Below are 18696 nucleotides of genomic sequence, written 5' to 3'. Positions count from 1 at the left end.
AGAAGAAAAGGAGGCAAGATCCCTGTGAAATGGTGTGTTGTGTCAGCTTTGCAGGATGCCCAGAGCTACCACTGCAAGACCAGGATCCCTAAGGAAGCCCCCCCCCCCAACACCCACCCAAGCCTCTGCAAGGGGTGCAAGTTGCCTTTCACCACACATAGCCTGACCTCTCTCCTGCTCCTTGTCTTCCATGATCTTGTAGAAGTAAAACCCATAGATGAAGGTGCGAAGGGCCTCTCCTGAGGCATGGGTGATGAGCTGCTCATCCAGCATTTTCTGCAGACAGAAGCAGGGTTAGGGTCTCCAGGGATGGCAGGAGGGCACGTCGTCTCCAGGGCCTGGTGGGGGGCAGGCTCACTCACCATCCTAGTAGGGGTCCTCTCAACTGCACCTTGTATTCCACCCCCCTATGACTTGAGTGGGTGTTTATGCATGCATTCAGCACTATGGGGTGAAGTGAAGAGCTGAAAATATGGCAGGGGTGGAGGCCTCTATCTTCCTCTCTTGAACACTGCCTGGGACCCCTCTGCCCATCGCTGAAGTTTTTTGCCTTTCCTATTGCCCAAGGGAGGCACTTTTCCTGCCCATTAGCACCCCGGTAAAGCAAAGGTCTCAACTGCAGCTGATTCAGGGTAGCAAGCCACACAGGCATGTGTGCGCGCTCTTCTCACCTGCATGATGTCAATGGCCATGGCCTGGGTCTGCACCCCTTCCACCATGTTCACCAGCCAGTGGACCACCTCCGCGCTGATGAAGCAGGATGGGGAGAGTCCCTTCTGTTCTGACAGCAGCTGGATCCCTGTGCTAAAACCCAGCAGAAGGGACAGAGTGTTAACACAGGCAACGATAAAATTGTTCCCCTCTCCAGCCCTTGACTGAATGGGGCATGCAAGCTCTTCTGGAGAAGGATACTAAGACTATCTGGGCTGGGGAAGGCTACAGCTCAGTGGCAGACCATCTGCTTTGCATGCACAAGTTCAATCCCTAATGGGCTTGCTAGGTAGGGCTGGGAGAAAGACTCCAGTCCAGAGGCCCGTCTGGGTACACGAATACTGAGCAAGCTGAACCAATGGTCTAGCTTGGTGTCATGAACCGGATGGCTGCAGAGGAGTGGTGGGAGGCACCAGGTGGGGAGCCACTGAGGGAAGAACGCTCAGAGCTCAGGGAGTGGTGGTGGTGGGGCAATGATGAGTGATCCGAGGGAGCAGATTGGAAAAAGGTGTCAGAGCTTAGTGAGCTGGAGGAGTCTGTGACAGAGAGCAGTCCAGAATCAGAGGCAGAAGAGGAGGGGGAAGCAAGAGGCAAAGATGAGTCAGGCTGGCGAAGAGTCACAAGTGTCTCCCCCTCCTGCTCCAACAAACTCTCTTCCCGCCTTGTCTCCCAGAACCAGGAGAGACAGTAAAAGGGCAGAGGAGAGGTTGGTTGGATGTACGCTGGCACAGTCTCCAATTGTTTGGAAAAAGCCTTGGAGAGGAAGGGACTTAGATGGGCTGTGAGGAAGCAGGGACTTTCAGTCTTGGCAACTGATTTTCATGGAGTAAGACCAACAAGAATGAGCTGCTCTGTTTACTAGGCCTGACACTCAACCAAGTCTGTGGAATTCGTGCTTTTGGAAATAATGAGTTAACTCCAACTCTTTATTACTGACTGGCACGCTCCTGCGACACTCTGTATGAGGCTGCTTCCCAGTTACATTGGCCCTTTATTCAGAAGCATGAGGACTAGAACCCTTATTTTTAGGGGCAGGGCCATAGCATCTGCTTTGCAAGCAGAAGGTCCCCAGGTTAAAGTGAACTGGGAGAGACAACCCCCCCCAACTGAAACCCTGGAGTCTCTGCCAGCCAGTGTGGACAATACTGAGCTAGATGGACCCATGACCTGACTCTGCATGGGGTAGCTTCATGTTGACTGCCTAAGAGGTGAGAGAGAGAGAGAGAGAGAGAGAGAGAGAGAGAGAGAGAGAGAGAGAGAGGGGTTGCCCTTACGTGGGGTGCTTCATGGCTTCAAGGATCTCTATCAAAGTAGACGATGAGGTCAGGGAGCTTGCTGAGGATGGCTGAGAGCTGCAAAGTTAAAAAAACCAACACTATATAAATATATTTAGCCACCAGCTCAATTTGGCTCATTTCAGGCAGCCTTCCCTAACTACTTAAGGTCCTCCAGCTGCTTCAAACGTAAGAAAAACCTGCTGGATCAGGCCAAGCAGGGGCGGGGCGTCCGTCCTCCCCTCCTCTCATTGGCCAACAAGATGCCCCATTGGGAAGCCTATGAGCAGGACCTGAACACAAGAGCTGTCTCCCCTCCTGTGGTTTCCAGGAACTGGTATTCAGAAGCATTGCTGCCCTCCAAAATGGAAGCACAGCATAGCCATCATAGCTAGTAGTCATCAGGAAGCCCCTCCTCCACGAATTTGTGCAATCCGCTTTTAAACCCAGTCTAGGTTTGTGGACTTCACTGCCTCCTGTCCCATAGTTTAATTAGCTATGCGCTGCATGAAACAGGACTTGCTTTTCTCTACCTTTGTCTCTCTCCTTCAGTCTCTCTCCATTATCAAAAGTCTGTTCTCCTTTCAAGGCCACGCCAGAGCTTTCGGAAAGCAGGAGCCTAAACATCTACCAGCTTCTGTAGTTCAGGTACAGTTGCTCTGCTGCCCATACAGATCTTACAAAAAGTTAACTCTAGACAATATAGCTGTGTCATCTCAAGACTGGGACAGCCCGGGAGATTTATTTTATTACATTTATTTCATAAAATTTATACACTGCTTGATTTGTTTGTTTTTAAACCTCTCAAAGCAGTTTACAAAAAAGACAATCAAATTATCGAGAAAAACAACCACAATTTAAAACTTTCAACAAGTTAAAATAACAATAGGCTAAAAGCAGATTAAAACTCTCTAAACATCTGGATAGGCTTGTCTAAAAAAAAATGTTTTTAAGAGGCGCCAAAAAGAATATAGCGAAGGTTTCTGCCTGATCTCAAGTGGCAGGGAGTTCCAAAGTCTAGATGCTGCCACACACACACACAAAAAAATGCTTAACAAATGAGGAACAGTGGTTACGTGGCACAGTTCCGCTGATCAGAGTGGCCGAGTGGGAAGATATGGGAAAAGGCAATTTCGTAGGTATACAGACCAGACAGACCCACAACAACCTGTGGCAACCAGCTCACCTGTTCTCGACGGAACCAGATGTGGCAGATCCCTGATCTCCTAAGTTCTGAGAGCTGGCAAAGGCTTGGCTGATACTCCTGTCTGTGGACTGGCCTGCGTTGCTCAGTGCAAGGCCCTCGAGAGTGGCAGAGGCTGTCTGATCAATCGAGACCTGAGAAGCGAAAGAAAGGCGACTCCTCTGTGGGCACAATTCATTTATTTAATTTAGCAGCATTAATCTAAACTGATTGATATTGAAAAGCCATATATAAATACGGCATAAAAACACAATAAAAGTTTTTTTAAATAACCTCAGAGATACAAAACATGAAAACAGTATTATAGAAACAGACATTCAGTAATTTCAGGTTCCAGTCTTCTGGATCAGGGAAAACCTGGGCAAGAAGATTAGACTTTAGAAGACACCTGGAGCAACCAATACATGATGCTTTGCCTATGGTAGAAGGAAGGCATTTCAGAGTGCTGGGAAATGCCCATTTTGGAGTCACCACCCTGTGGTATTTTGTAGAGCGCAGCACCTCAAACGCAATTGCCCAGATGATCATCGAAAGCACATGGCTGCCCCCAAAGAATTCTGGGAACTGTGGTTTGCTAAGGGTGCTGGGAATGGCCACTCTGTGGCCCCTTCCTCATTCCCTGGAGAGGAATTGTGTCGCGAGGTGATGAGAGGCAAGCCTATCTGGCAGTGGCATTCAGGGTCCACAGAAGAACATTAAGAAGAGCCTGGCTGAATGAAGCCAACAGCCCATCTTGTCCAGCACCCTGTTCTCACAGGGTGACCTTGGATGGGCCAATCATTGCCTCGTAGCCCAAGCTACCGTATTTTTCGCTGCACAAGACGCACCCGACCATAAGACGCACCTAGTTTTTAGAGGAGGAAAACAAGAAAAAAGAAAGCAACGCAAAGCCTCTTGAGCGAAGAGGGAGGAGCGCTCCAGCTGCGCTCAAGAGGCTTTGCGTGGCTATCCCTGAAGCTAGAAGAGCAAGAGGGATCGCTGTGCACCAATCCCTCTTGCTCTTCTGGCTTCTGGGATAGCTGCGCAGCCTGCATTCGCTCCATAAGACACACACACATTTCCCCTTACGTTTCAGGAGGGGGAAAGTGCGTCTTATAGAGCGAAAAATACGGTATCTCACAGGGCTGTTAGGGGGTTAAATGAGGAATCATGTATGTCACCTGGAGCTCCTTAAGAGGAAAAAAAGGTGGTTTGAAATGTGATAACATAAAATTTGAGTTTTCGGGGAAGGGGAGAGGAGCTGAGACATTCTCCTCCTCCTCCCCTCCGACCAGTCGGGCTTGCAGCTTGTGTGATGACACAGAATGTTTTCCCCCCGCCCAAGGACTGGAAAGTGGGACAATCCAAGGGAAGGCTTGGGAGTTGCGGTGGAATGAACAACAAAGAACCTTCTGGAAGGAATGCGAGCCTCAAAAGCCTCCGCGTCAAAACGAGGCCAGCTGCCCCCAAAACGGATCCCATCTGCTGCTAACAACACAGTATGTCAAAGCTTTGGTAGATGAGGCACTGGGGTGCATGCGCAGAAATGAAGCACTGAAGGCCTCAGCCGGCAGTGGGGCTAAGGGAAGAGAGGGAGCCATCACAGTCCAAATTAAGGTCTTAAAATTAATGATTGTCTTGAGCACCTATGAATCTGTTCCGACGCTGAGCAAAACTTCCATCTAATTTCATAAGCAATCGTTAACGGATACCATCCTCCTAATTCCTTTGAAGGGGTGGTTCAGTGGTAGAGCATCCGACTTGGACCTGGGAGACTAGGGCTCAATTTCCCACTCAACGCCAAAGCCTGGCCTGGCCTCAGGTATGTCCCTACCTGTCCTACCTCACAGAGGTGTTGTGGGGATTCAATGAGGAAAGGGGGAACCATGTATGTCACCTTGAGCTCCTTGGAGAAAAAGGTGGGAGATGAAGGCGACAAATAAATAAAATCTCAGCCGCTTTCAAAAGCCTCCACCACCATCTCTAAATCAGGGTTCCGAGTTGAGAGAGGATCTGTTTTTTTTGTTTTCCCAGAGGCGTTTCAATTCACACCACAGTGGAGTGATTTGCAACCTTCATTATCTTTCTGAACACAAGAAACCCTCTTCGGGTTATTTAAGCAGTTATTTAAGTTCTATTGACTCTTATTTCACTTTGCAAGAAGGCAACAAAAAACGATTAAAAAGGGAGGGTGGGGGGAAAGAGGAACGAATAGCGTCATTGCAGCCCCCTCCCCACCTGGGGACGGATGGTTTCCTGCAGGCCCAGCTTATGTGACACCTCCCCGCTGCCCGCACTTCACACCCTCGCACCCTCCCCCCTCACCACCTACATGACACTGTCTCAGCAGCCAGGAGGAACAGATGCTCTGCTTGGAATTGCAGAGCCAGCCTCGCCCTGGATCCCCTCCAGCCTTCTCTGAAGAGGAACGAACAGCTCTCATTATATATTAACCGGTACTGCATGTTCCCGATGGCACTTTCGTCCTCCCTCCCTCCACCTCCTGCAATTCCAGCATCCTCTGCCTCTCAAAACCGTTAGAAGCAGGTCACGCACCGGAAAAAAGGTCTTGCCTGGCCGCAGAAGACGGTGTGAGCCTCCTGGGATGCAGAACCATCAGGGCCCAATAGGAGAGAGGACATCAGGCCAGTGGCCCATCTAGTCCAGCCTCCAGTTCCTCAAGGAGGCCAACCAGTTGCCCCTTCTGGGAGACCTGCAAGCCGGGGATAAGTGCAAGACGAGTCTCCCTTCCTGTGGTTTGCAGAAACTAGCATTCAGAAGCATCGCTGCCTCCGATCATGGAGGCAGAGCATAGCCGTCATGGCCAGTGGCCATTCATATCCTTATCATCCTCTGTTGTTGTGCCTGATCCTTTTTTAAAGCAATCCCAGCTTCACTGCCTCCAGTGGGAGGGAGTTCCATAAGAACCCAGGAAGAGCAGAACAGAAGTGGTAGCAGAGGGAGAGATAATAGGGCTCCGCTAAAAAGACCAGCTGCGCCAAGGGACAGCCTGTCAGGAAACTGACCTGCGTGTGGAAGGTGGACGCTGTGCGTGGGCTCCGGACATACTCCACAAAGAAGGTCCCATCCTGAAGGCATCAGAGCAAAAAGCCGTGGGTGGCAGCAGCAGGAACAAGATGGGGGAGGAAGACACATGTTTGTGCAGAACTGTCACCATCAGGAAGAGGAGGAAGGGCAAAGGAGGCGGCAAGGAAGGGGGAGGAAACACCTCCAGCACCCAGAGAGGGGCCTCCCCCAGGGTGAAAAGAGCAAGCACTTTGAAGCACCACATGCCGGGCCAGGAGGGCTTCACCACCCTGAAAACGAAGTCATTAGGGATCCATGCAGCCTGGGAATCAAAATTCTGCACTGAAGAAAGCAGGATTCTGCAGCATGCATGACCTCTGCATCTTGAATCTGCTTTGCTTGCCACCGGAAGAGCGAAATGACACAGATGCTTCTTGCAGGCATTAAACATCTAACTCCACCATCCCTCTGGTGTCTGGGATTTCGTCAGGCATCTCCCGCATGCTTTCCTCTCAGGCATGAGGGCTAGAAACTCGCCCTTCAAACAAACGGACAAGCAAACAAGCAAGCAAGCCGAGATTCCAAGCAAACCAGATTTTGTGCTCAATCCTTGTCCACATTCTGGACTTTTCCACTTCTCCTGTAGAGCTGCAGCAAAAGGCACAAGGTCCTAGCATAACAGCATGGGGGCTCTTAATTTCAAGAAGCAAGTAAGGTTGCATAGCAATGGGAAGGCATGCAAAACACGCCCGCTTTCCTGCAAGCACATCATCCATTCAAAGTATGGGGAAGGGGTGCAAAGGGGTGTCTTTCCTGGAGCGGGGAGGTCTACTGTATGTTGCCAAGGGAAACCCACAAGCAGGACTTACAACAACAGCGTTCTCCCCTTCTGTGGTTTCTAGCAACTGGTATCCAGAGGCATTTACTGTCTCCACCAGTGGAGTGAGAACATAGCCTTATCCCCCTCTATCGATTTGTTGAATCCTCTTTTAAAGACTCTTATAAGCTGTTGGTCATCATTGCCTCTGGAAGTTTAACTCTTGTGTGAAAAAGAACTTTCTTTTGCCCACCCTGAATTCTCCAACATTCAGTTTCACTGTATGTCCGTGAGTTGCAGCATCTCTCCTTGCCATGCATAACTTTATTTCTCAGTTTCACTGGGAGGGTGGAGTTTCTCCAGGTTTTTTACATGTGAACAGGAGAGGCTTTTGCTCCATGACGGCGCATCTAACGCCTTTCTTGGTGCAGCAGTTTCCTAGATACGCAACCTGGGTCTTAAGAGCCAAGGTGACTCCTAGCATGGTGTGACTAAGCAGGGTGTCAGAGCTGCCTCTAGGTCCCAGCTCACAGAGGACCAACGCTAGTCAGTAATAATGTACAAAAGTCTTTATTGAAGTTCAGTTTCCATTTCCAAGCCGCAGCGTGCAGCTCTACGTCTTAGAACCTAGATCGGCGAAGCTCCGTCTGAGTCTCCACCCCCTGTACACCAGTTTAAGACTCTAGCCTTACTCCACCTCTTCCGTTGCTCTTTCCTCCTCTGGGTCCTTCTGCCCCCCGGGGTCTCCTCCTTTCTGGACTCTTCTGACGCTGACCCCCCTGACTCTTGTCCCTCCTTTCGGCGGGCTTTAGGACCTGGCTCCCTATCCGGGCTACCTGCTGTGCCGCTCGCCTGTACATTTGAACTTGGCGCGCGCGCCCAGCCTCCAACTTTCCTCTTGACCGTTTCCGCGCTCTCTGATGGAGGCGTGGTCAATCCTGACTCATCTCCTCCCGCTGGTGGTGAGCAGCCTGATCCCGATACCTGGGACTCCTCCCCCCCACTGCGCTCTGGTGGGGAAGCTGGTCCTGATTTCCAACTGCTGCTCTCTGAGTCCCCTCTGGCCCCTTCTTCCTGGGGTGTCCCCCTAGGCACCCCCCTTGCTCTGACCATGGGCGCCCCCTTCTGTGAATCTTCCGATTCGCTGGAAAGACTCAGGGACCTCGGACCACTGTCATCGCTTACGCTCCCTTTGGATTCCTCCCCCTCGCTCTCCATTTCCTCCCTCTCCGGTGCCTCTGCTCCTGAGCCCCTGACACAGGGGAACTGCATTAACTCCATCTTAAACCTTGCCTGAGGCTACTTTGCCAGTTGGTAGCAGGAGCAAGGCACCAGGCTTCAGCTTCAGCCCATTCTCTGCAATACTGGGATAATAATGCAATGCACTTTTAAAACTCCCAAGAGCTCCAATCCTCTGCCCTTCATAGAATCACAGATTTGTAGAAATGGAAGGGACCCTGAGGATCATCTAGTCTAATGCCCTGTATTGCAGGACTATGCAGCTGTACCCATATGGCAGTGGTGGCCAAACTTGGCCCTACAGCTGTTTTTGGACTACAGCTCCCATCATCCCTAGCTAACAGGACCAGTGGCCAGGGATGATGGGAACTGTAGTTCCAAAACAGCTGGAGGGCCAAGTTTGGCCACCACTGCCATATGGTGATCAAACCTGCAACCCTGGCACCACCACGCTCTAACCAACTGAGCTATCCAGGCCAACGATGTTATCAGAAAAGGTATAGAATGCCAACGAATTCAGCTTATTTTAATTTCAACCTGGTTAACTGCTCCGCACAGCTGATAGATCACAATGAAACACCAATGCAAAGGCCCTTGCATGGCAAACATTTACAAAGGCTTAGGAGGACGGCCGTCCGACGTCCTTTCCAAACCGGCTCCCTGTTTCACACCTTCACCCTCTCTCCTTTAAAGGATGCACAAATCCAGGTAGTCTGGCTGACCCAGAGAAACTCCCCGTCCACCCGTGTTTTTGTTAAGTTTTGAAGAAGCCAGTGTAAAACCAAAACAAAAACACAGCAGCTGGACCAAGCCAACTGGACTGGATGGATTCTGCTGAAGCAGAAGGGCTGCAAAGAGTTTCTCACGGACACTCGTTTGCACAAGGCTACGTACACATGTAAGAGCACAAGAAGAGCCTGCTGGATCAGACCAGTGGCCCATCTAGTCCAAAGAGAAGACAACCACAAGCAGGACCTGAACGTAGCAGTGCTCTCCCCACTTGTGGATCCCCAGCGTACTGCTTCTGACAGAGGAGGGAGAGCACAGCTATCACTGGCTAGCAGCCGCAGATGGTATTATTCTCAGTGAACGGGATGAACCCCACTTTTAAAGTCATCCAAACTGGAAGCTGATACACACACCCCTTAAGATTCCTCATTACAGTGATATCTCTGGTTACATACTTAATTCGTTCCAGAGGTCCATTCTTAACCTGAAGCACCACTTTAGCTAATGGGGCCTCCTGCTGCTGCTGCACCGCCGCGCGATTTCTGTTCTCATCCTGAAGCTCTTAACCCGAAGTACTATTTCTGGGTTAGCGGAGTCGGTAACCTGAAGTGTATGTAACCTGAAGCGTATTTAACCTGAGGTACCACTGTATGTCTCTTTATGCTTTCCCGGACGGTGTGGTCAAACCCTCTGGAATTCACTCACACAGACAACAGAGTCATGACCCGACATGGAGTGAGTGAGGCTACAGCTCGGCTGGAAGAGTTAGCAGATGGGTCCATGCCAGCAACATGCATGGGGCAAACGTGGCCTCTTTGAAACCAAGCCCCAGAGGCCGTGTCCTTACCTTGCGTGGACTGTCCACATATGTCGGTGTCATGGCCATGCTGCTGCTGTTCTCAGCTGGCTGGCTGGAGCTCTTCCCGGCGAGTGCTGCTGCCGCCGCTGCTGCCTGCTGCTCTCCCAGGGTCCTGGAGAAGAAAGTGCAGGCAGAACGGAGGGATGAACTCACACTTCTTATTTGCGGGCAGTAACCACAAGAACAGTTTGCCTGCCCACTCGACCATTTCAACCTGCATGTTGTGCAGAATGTGGCCTGTTACACAAAGTCACATCAGTTGCTCTGGTTCAGAAATTATTGATCTGATGTGGAGAGATATTTCCTATTCTAATTAATTCAAGAGGGTTCTGGAAGCTTCTCTGCATGATACAAACAGGTGCAAGCTGGAAGTTTCTAGCTGACACATAAGTTCCTATGCAGCCGAGAAACAAGCAGAAGGTTCATGATGTTTGGGTTATTCCTTCAGAGAAGCTGAGCACAGCTGGCTTAAACTGGTTCTGTTATCTCTTTCTGTCAAGGTCATGCTGACTATAATAATAAGGCCAGAAGGAGCCTGGGATTCACTCTTTTCTATCTCTTTTTTCCTTCTGGTGTGGTGTTCTATATATAGTATACTTAGTGTTAAGGTTTTAGTCTTATTATAAGTTACTGTTAAGTTTAAGTCAAGTCTGCTGCAACTGGATTTCTTATGGACAGTGCCAATCCTGAATGTATTGGATTTGTGACTGTTCTGCTCATTTGCCTTCCAGTAGCAGTAAAGGTCTGCTGGATGGAATATTAATTGCCTCTTGTCTATTTTCTTGGGAATCCTGCAACGTGTTTAAGTTTTTACTCTGCTAATTATATGCTGAAATTTGCTCTGGATCAATATGAGCAGAATTCATGAGACTCTTTGAACATACATAATACATAAATTTATTATTGTTAGCACAATAGATAGCTAATTTAAAGATCTTTACAATTTTTTAATATGCAGAGAATAATATGTGTTGAAAAACTGGAGAGAGGAGCTGAGGGAAGTCTGGGGGTGGGTGGGAGGGAGGGTTTTTCTTTGGAGGGGGGAAATGAAGATGATATGTTTTTGATAATTTGTTATGTTGAAATTATTAATTAAAAACTATAAAAAAAAAGAAGAATTCATGACACTCAACACATTGCTTAGTGTCCCAACTCACTTTTGGCTGGCTTCCATCTCCAGCAGAGCCGAGAGCGCAGAGGTCCCCTTTTTACCCAGAGGGGGAGGCCCGGATGGTTCCAAAGAATGAGCAGAAAGCGGACCCGCCATCTGCAAGCCTTTCATAGTGGTCCCTTTCTAAATAGAAAGGGATCATTGGGGGGCAATGGAAAGGGAAGAGGGGGAAACACACAGAGAAAACAAACAGGTCACAAGAACATCGTAATCTGACTTATACTAAGTCAAGAGTATTGGTCTGGCTAGCTCAGTACTCCCTACACTGGCTGGCAGTGTTTCCTTAGTTTTTAAGGCAGGGAGTCTGGATAAACCAATAGAGACTGCACCTGGGACTTTCTGAATGCAGAGCCGGTATAGAAGTCTCCCCAGTTACGTGTGTTTGACTCGCATGCGGCCATGCATACGTGCAGCACTGGGAAATCATTAATCGGTTTAAACTGCAAAATGGCGCAGCGGGGAAATGGTTAGCCTTGGCAACTTCAATCCCATAAGCCTTTGCACTGACCTTTGAGGCCTGTAGAGAGTTGGGAGTTTGAGAATGGTTTGTAGAGAGTGATTTGTGCCAGTCTGGTAAGTGCTGCTGGTTTTTAAAAGGGTTTTTTCCAAGGGTTTCCAGAGGCTGTCCCCACTATACGCAATTTCATGCACATGTGTGTTACCTGGGAATGTAACTCCCATGTTGTGGGGAGAGGCCTGTATTCTACCATGGAGCCACAGGTATTAAGTCACATGATGTTTCTGTAGCTCTTCAACTGTAGGACTGTGATTAGAAAAATCCCTCCTCAGCTCAAGTCTCCACCAGGAACTTGTTACATCAGTTTTATACCTGTTTGACTCCCATGAGAATTAAAATCTGGCAAAGGTGTGGAGAAAAAGCATGAGTGGTACAAAGACTGATGAGCATCACGAGCAGGTAGGCTCGCAAGGGAGCCGGGGCTGGCAGCAGCTCCCTGACAAACATCAGCACGCTGGCTACAAGGTCTAGATACACCTTGCAGAATGTGTGAACGGGCCCACAAAAATTCACAGAGCGCTGGCTCAGGTCACCGGCTCACCCGGATCATCCGGTCCGACCGGTGGCGCCTGCGGATACGGTTCAGCCCCTCCACAAAGCGGATGAAGCCATCCAGGAGCTGCCACTCCTCCTCGTCCGAGCGAGCCTTGCCCCCGTAGACGTCGCAGTGCGCCTCGCCCTCCATGATGCGCTTTGTGGCACTGATGCAGGCCGGCAGCAGCAGGAAGCGAGTCCGCCAGAATTTCAGCGACTCAATGAGACTGGGGGGAAGCCAAGGGGGGTGGGGTGGAGAAACACATGGAATCATAATGTGCATATGTCTTTGGATAATACAGTGGTACTTTGGGTTAAGAACTTAATTCGTTCTGAAGGTCCGTTCTTAACCTGAAACTGTTCTTAACCTGGGGTACCACTTTAGCTAATGGAGCCTCCCACCGCCACCGCACAATTTCTGTTCTCATCCTGAAGCAAAGTTCTTAACCTGAGAACTTTCTGGGTTAGCGGAGTCTGTAACCTGAAGCATCTGTAACCCAAGGTACCACTGTAAAGGATGGATGAAGGTGACAAAATTCCAACTAAAAATTAGGAAGAACTTCCGGATGGTGAGAGACATTCGACACAGGAAAAGGCTCCCTTGGAAGGTGGTGGACTCTCCTTCACTGGAGGTTTTTAAACAAGAAGTTGGATGGCCATCTGTCAGGGATTCTTTGGCCGTGATTCCTGCTTTGCAGGATGACCCTTCCCAATTCTAAAATTTTCTGATTCTGTGTCATGTACAGCAAACGTCTGCCAAGCTGCTCAAATTGAGTTACAGTGGTGCCTCGCAAGACGAAAAGAATCCGTTCCGCGAGTCTCTTCGTCTTGCGGTTTTTTCGTCTTGCGAAGCAAGCCCATTAGCTGCTTAGCGGATTAGCGCTATTAGCGGCTTAGCGGATCAGCTGTTAAGCGGCTTAGCGGCTTGGGAAAAGGGGGGGGAGGAAAAAACACCCGCAGGAACTCGCAAGACATTTTCATCTTGCGAAGCAAGCCCATAGGAAATTCATTTTGCGAAGCACCTCCAAAATGGAAAACCCTTTCGTCTAGCGGGTTTTCCGTCTTGCGAGGCATTCGTCTTGCGGGGCACCACTGTACGTATCAGTCAACCAACCTTGCAAACATATTTTACAGATTTTTACACCTCTTCCTACCCATCTGTGCTCACCACTTGCAGCCTGGCAGAAAAGGAGGAGCCAAACGCTACTTCAGAGTTTGGGTGCCAGGAGGGAATGCTTCCTGGCCACGTGGGGCAACCAGGCAAGGGGCTGCTGACCAGCCTGCAGCCCAGAGGTCAACATGGGTCCCTCTGGCTGCACACAAAAAGATCCCCATCGAAGCATCTCCTTATCAAGCTTGATGCAGGAGCTGCAGTGGCTGTATTGGGTTGCTGCCACGCTCCGGAGACCAGAGTTGTTGGCTTCTTTCTTTTCTTTTTTTTAAAAAAAGCAAAATAAATCTGTTACATTAAAAAAAAGATGCAGAGCAGTCACAACCAGAACACACACAAATCCAACACAAGTAGGTTTTCCATGCAATATAGGGAAGCAGCCAGCCAGACATAGACAAATTGCCCAAATAACTAGGAGAAAACAAGCCTAAAAGTATCAAAAGAAACACTTTTATGCTGCTTTAGGAGTTCATCCTATTCTTCTGAGGAACTGATATCGAACACAGCTGGAGATCAGTGTTAAAAACTCAAGATATATAAGCTAGGTACCAAATGTCTCTTTAAACCAGGGTTACAGTTGCCAAAACAGAAGTTCTTGTTGCCACTTTGTGGCCGGACGGCTCAAAAGTCATATTTTTCAATGCAACTTTTTGGTTCCTGAAATTTGTTCTGATCATGCAGATAAAATATCACAGGTAGAATTCTATAGGGTATGTTGTTATGTGTGTGAAAACAGGGAAAATCCAAGGATCCCCAGGCATGTACCTCCAGATGTTGGAGAAGTCAGGCAGGAATTTTCACTTGGTCGCAAGTGGCCAATAGCCAGGTGCAACATGCACGTGGTGAATTTCAAACGTGCCTGGAGAGCACCAGGTCATTGAAGGCTGCTCAGCACTTACCTGAAATCCTCTGAACCTGCGGAGCAGATGTACTGGTCCAGGTAATTCCACTTGTATTCCTCTAACCTCTCATGGGAAAACTCAACCCAGCAAGAGACAAACTCAGAGTCAGAGTGGGAAGGGCACAGGCTGTAGGTGTAGTTTATCTGGGCTGATTCATACGGATACCTAAAGAGAACAGAGAAAACCTTGGCAACTCAAACCCACATGCTTTTTTGTTTTCATTTTTTAAAAAGCCAAGCAGCTAGTCCATATTGGCCCTGGAGTTCCATCTGAAGATCAATAACCAGAAGATCACCTCACCTCCTATATATAACGAACCAAACACTGTGTCTTGTAGGAGAGGGACTTGTTCCATCATCCAAGGTGGAAAGGAGAAGCGTGGGAGGCTTGCAAAATGTATGGCTGGCAACGCCCCTTGCGCTATGGTTCCCGAACCTGGAAACCTCACGCAAGAGATTCTGACAGGTGGGTGATAAAACCCACCTCTCAATCAGATTTGACAGAAGGAAGGAAAGAAGGAAGAATGGATGGACTTTGGCCCACAGAGCCAAAAGGGTTCCTCCCTCCTGACCTAAGGCTGCCGAAGTTACTCACTTTGGCAAATACCGAGTGACGGTAATGATTTTGTCCTTCAATATCACTTTGTGGAAGGTGCGGCCCATGCTCAGCCAGTACTGGTCCTCCTCTTCAGCCCGGATTCGTGACACGAGGCCTGGTGTGTAGGAAGGGTATCGTAAATACATATATCTCTCAAAGTGGTTTGCAGCAATAAAAACATAAAAGCATTTTAACTTCGTACAGTAGGCTGCTTTCTACACATGAATGCACCGCCACCAACTCTCCCCTCCTTTCGGCAAGCCAGAGACACAATCAGAGTCCAATGACACATCCCAGTCAGGCAAAAACACTCCGGGAGGGTGCAGAGCAAGGCTGGTGAGGGGTGTTGCACAGGCACAGCCTGGGAAGAGGGCTGGTCTCCCACCATTGCTCAACTGCATTTCCAAGTCAGCAAAGGGCTAATCTGAACTAATTAATCTCCCTCCTTAAAATGGAGGAGGAGAAGGAGAAGGAGAAGGAGAAGGAGAAGGAGAAGGAGAAGGAGAAGGAGAAGGAGAAGGAGAAGGAGAAGGCGAAGGAAGAGAGGGTCTTGGGCAGGCTCTCACCTCTGCTGTACAAGGGGCTGCTGCTGAGAGGAGGCTGGACGGCTGCAGGCGGCTTCTGAGGCTTGCTTTGCACAATGAGCTGGTAGCCCTGCATGAGCCTCTGGCATATGAACTCCTCAAACACTTGCTGGGCCGTCATCTGCACACCTTCCTCGTCTCTCCTGAGAAGGCAAAAGGCAGGCAGTGAGTTGTCCCCCACCTCAGGCAGCCGATCAGGCAACACCCTCTTCCCACAGCAGCCAACCAGACGGCTTTCTCCATGAAGGGGGAGGCTGGAAGATTCAGGAAGTCTTCCTTTACACAGTGCATAGCTGGACTGCGGAACATGCCGCCACAGGAGGCAGTGATGGCTGCCAGTTTGGATGGCTTTAAAAGAGGATTGGGCATACAAACAAATTCTTGTGTTATCCTTATTTTTTCTAAACATTGTTAGGTGAGCTTCCTCAAGTCCCCCCATCTGATTTTCATTTTACCTCATCATTAGCAGTTTCATATATCATAATTTTTAACTATTTTTTTATCACACTTAAAGGGTAAAGGGACCTCTGACCATTAGGTCTAGCCATGACCGACTCTGGGGTTGCGGCGCTCATCTCGCTTTATTGGCCGAGGGAGCCAGCATACAGCTTCCAGGTCATGTGGCCAGCATGACTAAGCCGCTTCTGGAGAACCAGAGCAGCACACGGAAACGCCGTTACCTTCTCACCGCAGTGGTACCTATTTATCTACTTGCACTTTGACATGCTTTCGAACTGCTAGGTTGGCAGGAGCAGGGACCGAGCAACGGGAGCTCACCCCATTGCGGGGATTCGAACCGCCGACCTTCTGATCGGCAAGTCCTAGGCTCTGTGGTTTAATCCACAGCACCACCTGCATCCCTTTATCACACTTACTTTTACCACAAGAATCTTCACATTTGTATTATTTGTGTTAGAAAATGAATAAAAAAAATTGAAGGAAAAAAAGAAGAAGATTGGGCAAATTTGTTGGGGAGAGGACTATTGACAGTTCCTAGTCATGACAGCTATGCTCTGCCTCACACCAGGAGGGGAGAGGGCTCTTGCTGTTCAAGTCCTGCTCGTGGGGTTTTCCAGAAGAAGACATCTGGTTGGCCACTGTGAGGGCAGGAGGCTGGACTAGATGGGCCATGGGCCTGATTCAGCAGGGCTCTTCTCATGTTCACCACCAGGGGCACTACCTGGAAGAAGCTGGCCTGGCCGTGACCCCCCCTGCCCCCCCCCCAATTACTTGCTATTTCTCCAGCCACTGGTGGCCAGGCCCAGCCTAGCCCAGTCAGTTCAGCATCCCAAAGCACCCAATGGGACAGGGACAGCTCTCCGATTTCAGCCGCAGGGTAAGCGTACCTGTCCAGATCTGCTTCGGGCAGCAGGTCATAGCACCCTTCGGTGTAGTCGTTCTGAAGGCTCTGGCGGTCCGGGAAATAATCCGTGGTGAGGGGGAGGCAGGCGGGCGTGGTAAGAGACTTCCAGTCCACCCCGACTGTACAACAGAAGCCTGGCACTACGGGGGGAGCAGACAGCGTCAGAACTGCCTCGTTTCGTCACCGGGCGGAAGGCAATGGGGGTGGGTTGGGCATCAGTGCGAGGGAGGAAGGAGAGAGAGAGAGAAAAAGAGAGAGGAGGAGAATAAAGTGCCACAGAAGCAAAAAATGGGAAAAGGGAAGGAAGGAAGGAAGGAAGGAAGGAAGGAAGGAAGGAAGGAAGGAAGGAAGGAAGGAAGGAAGGAAGGAAGGAAGATAGATTTGCATGGGGCAGGAGAATGAAAATTGTTCAGGATGGGAAAATGAGATAGGAGGAGGGTTCGAGGAAGAGGGGAGGAAGGTAGGGAAAGAAAGACAGAGTTTGTTAAACAACACAGTGGCCATGCCGATTCACTCCCATCATGCAACTGGGAATAAAAATAAAGTTAATTAACAGGTCAATTCCCCTTTCGATTTGTAAACTCGAACCAGTACAGCAGCTGCAGGAATTAAAAAAACAACAACAGCTATTAAAAGCATCCCGAGGCGAAGTAATGAAGAAGTGCAAGACAACACCCGTATTCCAAGCCCAGAAAAGGAGAGGGTGAAGACCCTTCCCCTCCTGTGTCAAAGTGCCAGAGAAAGAGAGGAGGGCTAAGAGAGGGCAGCAGAGCGGCCTGCACCCAGCAGAAGTTGCACACTCATTAGAGCAGCAGCAGCAGCAGCAGCAGCAGGAAAAGGAAGCATGGGGGAAAAATTAAAAGGAAAGAATGAGCAGCACAGGGAGGTAAGAAGGGATCTGGGGGAATAGTGAAAAGGGGGATCTTGCTGGGGTGACCCTTGCCAGTGGGTGGAACTGGCAGGGAGGCCAGTGGCGTGGCGTGGGGGGTGCAGGGGGGGCCGGCCGCAACATCTGGGGGTTAGGGTTAGGGGGCACAAATCCACGGGTTAGGGGGCGCAAATCCACGGGTTAGGGGGCACAAATTACTTGCCTTGCCCCGGGTGCTGACAACCCACGCTACGCCACTGGCAGGGAGGCCAGTGGTAGGAGGCACCCAGGCCAAAGGCAGGCAGAGCCACCCAGTAAGAAGGAAGGCAGACATGGGAGGATATGGCTGGTGGCGCAGTGCCCCCCATTTGGCCTAAAAGGGGAGCAGCTTCCAAGGAAGCAGAGCTCACAGGATCAAAGCAGCCAGTTGCTCCAGACTCTGGGCACGGGCTGCATCGAGACTCCTCTTGTTTTACAAAAGCCCCTCTGCATCCCCAGCCTATTGGCCAGGGCAGGACATTCTTTGCACCTTCTGAGCCAGCTGACAGGTGCAGAAGGAGGAGATGAAGATGGGGGACTCATTTTCCCATAGTGCTCTCTCCTGATGTGTAAGTCTGGCTCAACAGCATGAAAGACATAAGCCAATCTAAGGGGAGAATGGCATCTGCACCCTGGAGAGGGTTCCTGGGTTCGTGGGGCTCATCTCCTGCCATCCAAGTTTGTCAGAGCAGCTACTTGGGCTGGTTCCCACATCCATCAGGGAAAAGCACTCTACACATGCTCAGAGAAACACTTCCCTCAAGTCCTACCTATGTCCCAAGGCTAAGCCATCAAGGGCAAATTCCTGCATTGGAGTGAGCCTCGGAAGACACCCTGGGCTTGGCAGATATTATTGATCACAGAAGATGGACCCAATAAATCCAATCAGAAGGCAAATTTACACGGAGACCAACTTTTAAATGGCAGGCAGATCAAGCCCTAGGACCAAAGTTTTTCGTTGTGGAGTGGGAATTATACTCAGGTTCCAGAGCATGAGCAATCTAGCTTCCTTCTTTCCATCCCAGGGCACAGACTGTGCTCTGGTCTCCACCCAAAATGGCTGCAATTTGCAAGAGCCTCACAGCTCTCTGAGGGGGAAACGCGAAAAACA

The 18696-nt window shown here is 49.8% G+C and overlaps 1 protein-coding gene across 7 annotated transcripts in view; it reads right to left on the bottom strand.

Annotated features, from left to right (window-relative positions):
* Positions 1-18696, bottom strand: part of DEPDC5 (DEP domain containing 5, GATOR1 subcomplex subunit) — a 51280-nt gene that overhangs the window by 7556 nt on the left and 25028 nt on the right. For 5 of the 7 annotated variants that reach the window (XM_081893183.1, XM_081893189.1, XM_081893185.1 and 2 more), the window contains exons 26-37: positions 16662-16845; positions 15298-15458; positions 14729-14846; positions 14132-14299; positions 12069-12288; positions 10997-11133; positions 9828-9951; positions 6195-6257; positions 3172-3323; positions 1986-2063; positions 672-804; positions 168-276 (exon numbers count right to left, since the gene is read on the bottom strand). In XM_081893183.1, the coding sequence (XP_081749309.1) occupies positions 168-276; positions 672-804; positions 1986-2063; positions 3172-3323; positions 6195-6257; positions 9828-9951; positions 10997-11133; positions 12069-12288; positions 14132-14299; positions 14729-14846; positions 15298-15458; positions 16662-16845 (1647 nt within the window). The remainder of the gene's footprint in view (positions 1-167; positions 277-671; positions 805-1985; positions 2064-3171; positions 3324-6194; positions 6258-9827; positions 9952-10996; positions 11134-12068; positions 12289-14131; positions 14300-14728; positions 14847-15297; positions 15459-16661; positions 16846-18696) is intronic. The other 2 variants (XM_081893187.1, XM_081893188.1) reach the window with 2 other exon arrangements.

Source organism: Podarcis melisellensis (genome assembly GCF_964234715.1).
Source record: "Podarcis melisellensis genome assembly, chromosome: 16".
Taxonomy (NCBI): Eukaryota; Metazoa; Chordata; class Lepidosauria; order Squamata; family Lacertidae; genus Podarcis; species Podarcis melisellensis.
Note: the sequence above shows the minus strand (reverse complement) of the source record. Positions and strands in the feature narration are given on the sequence as shown.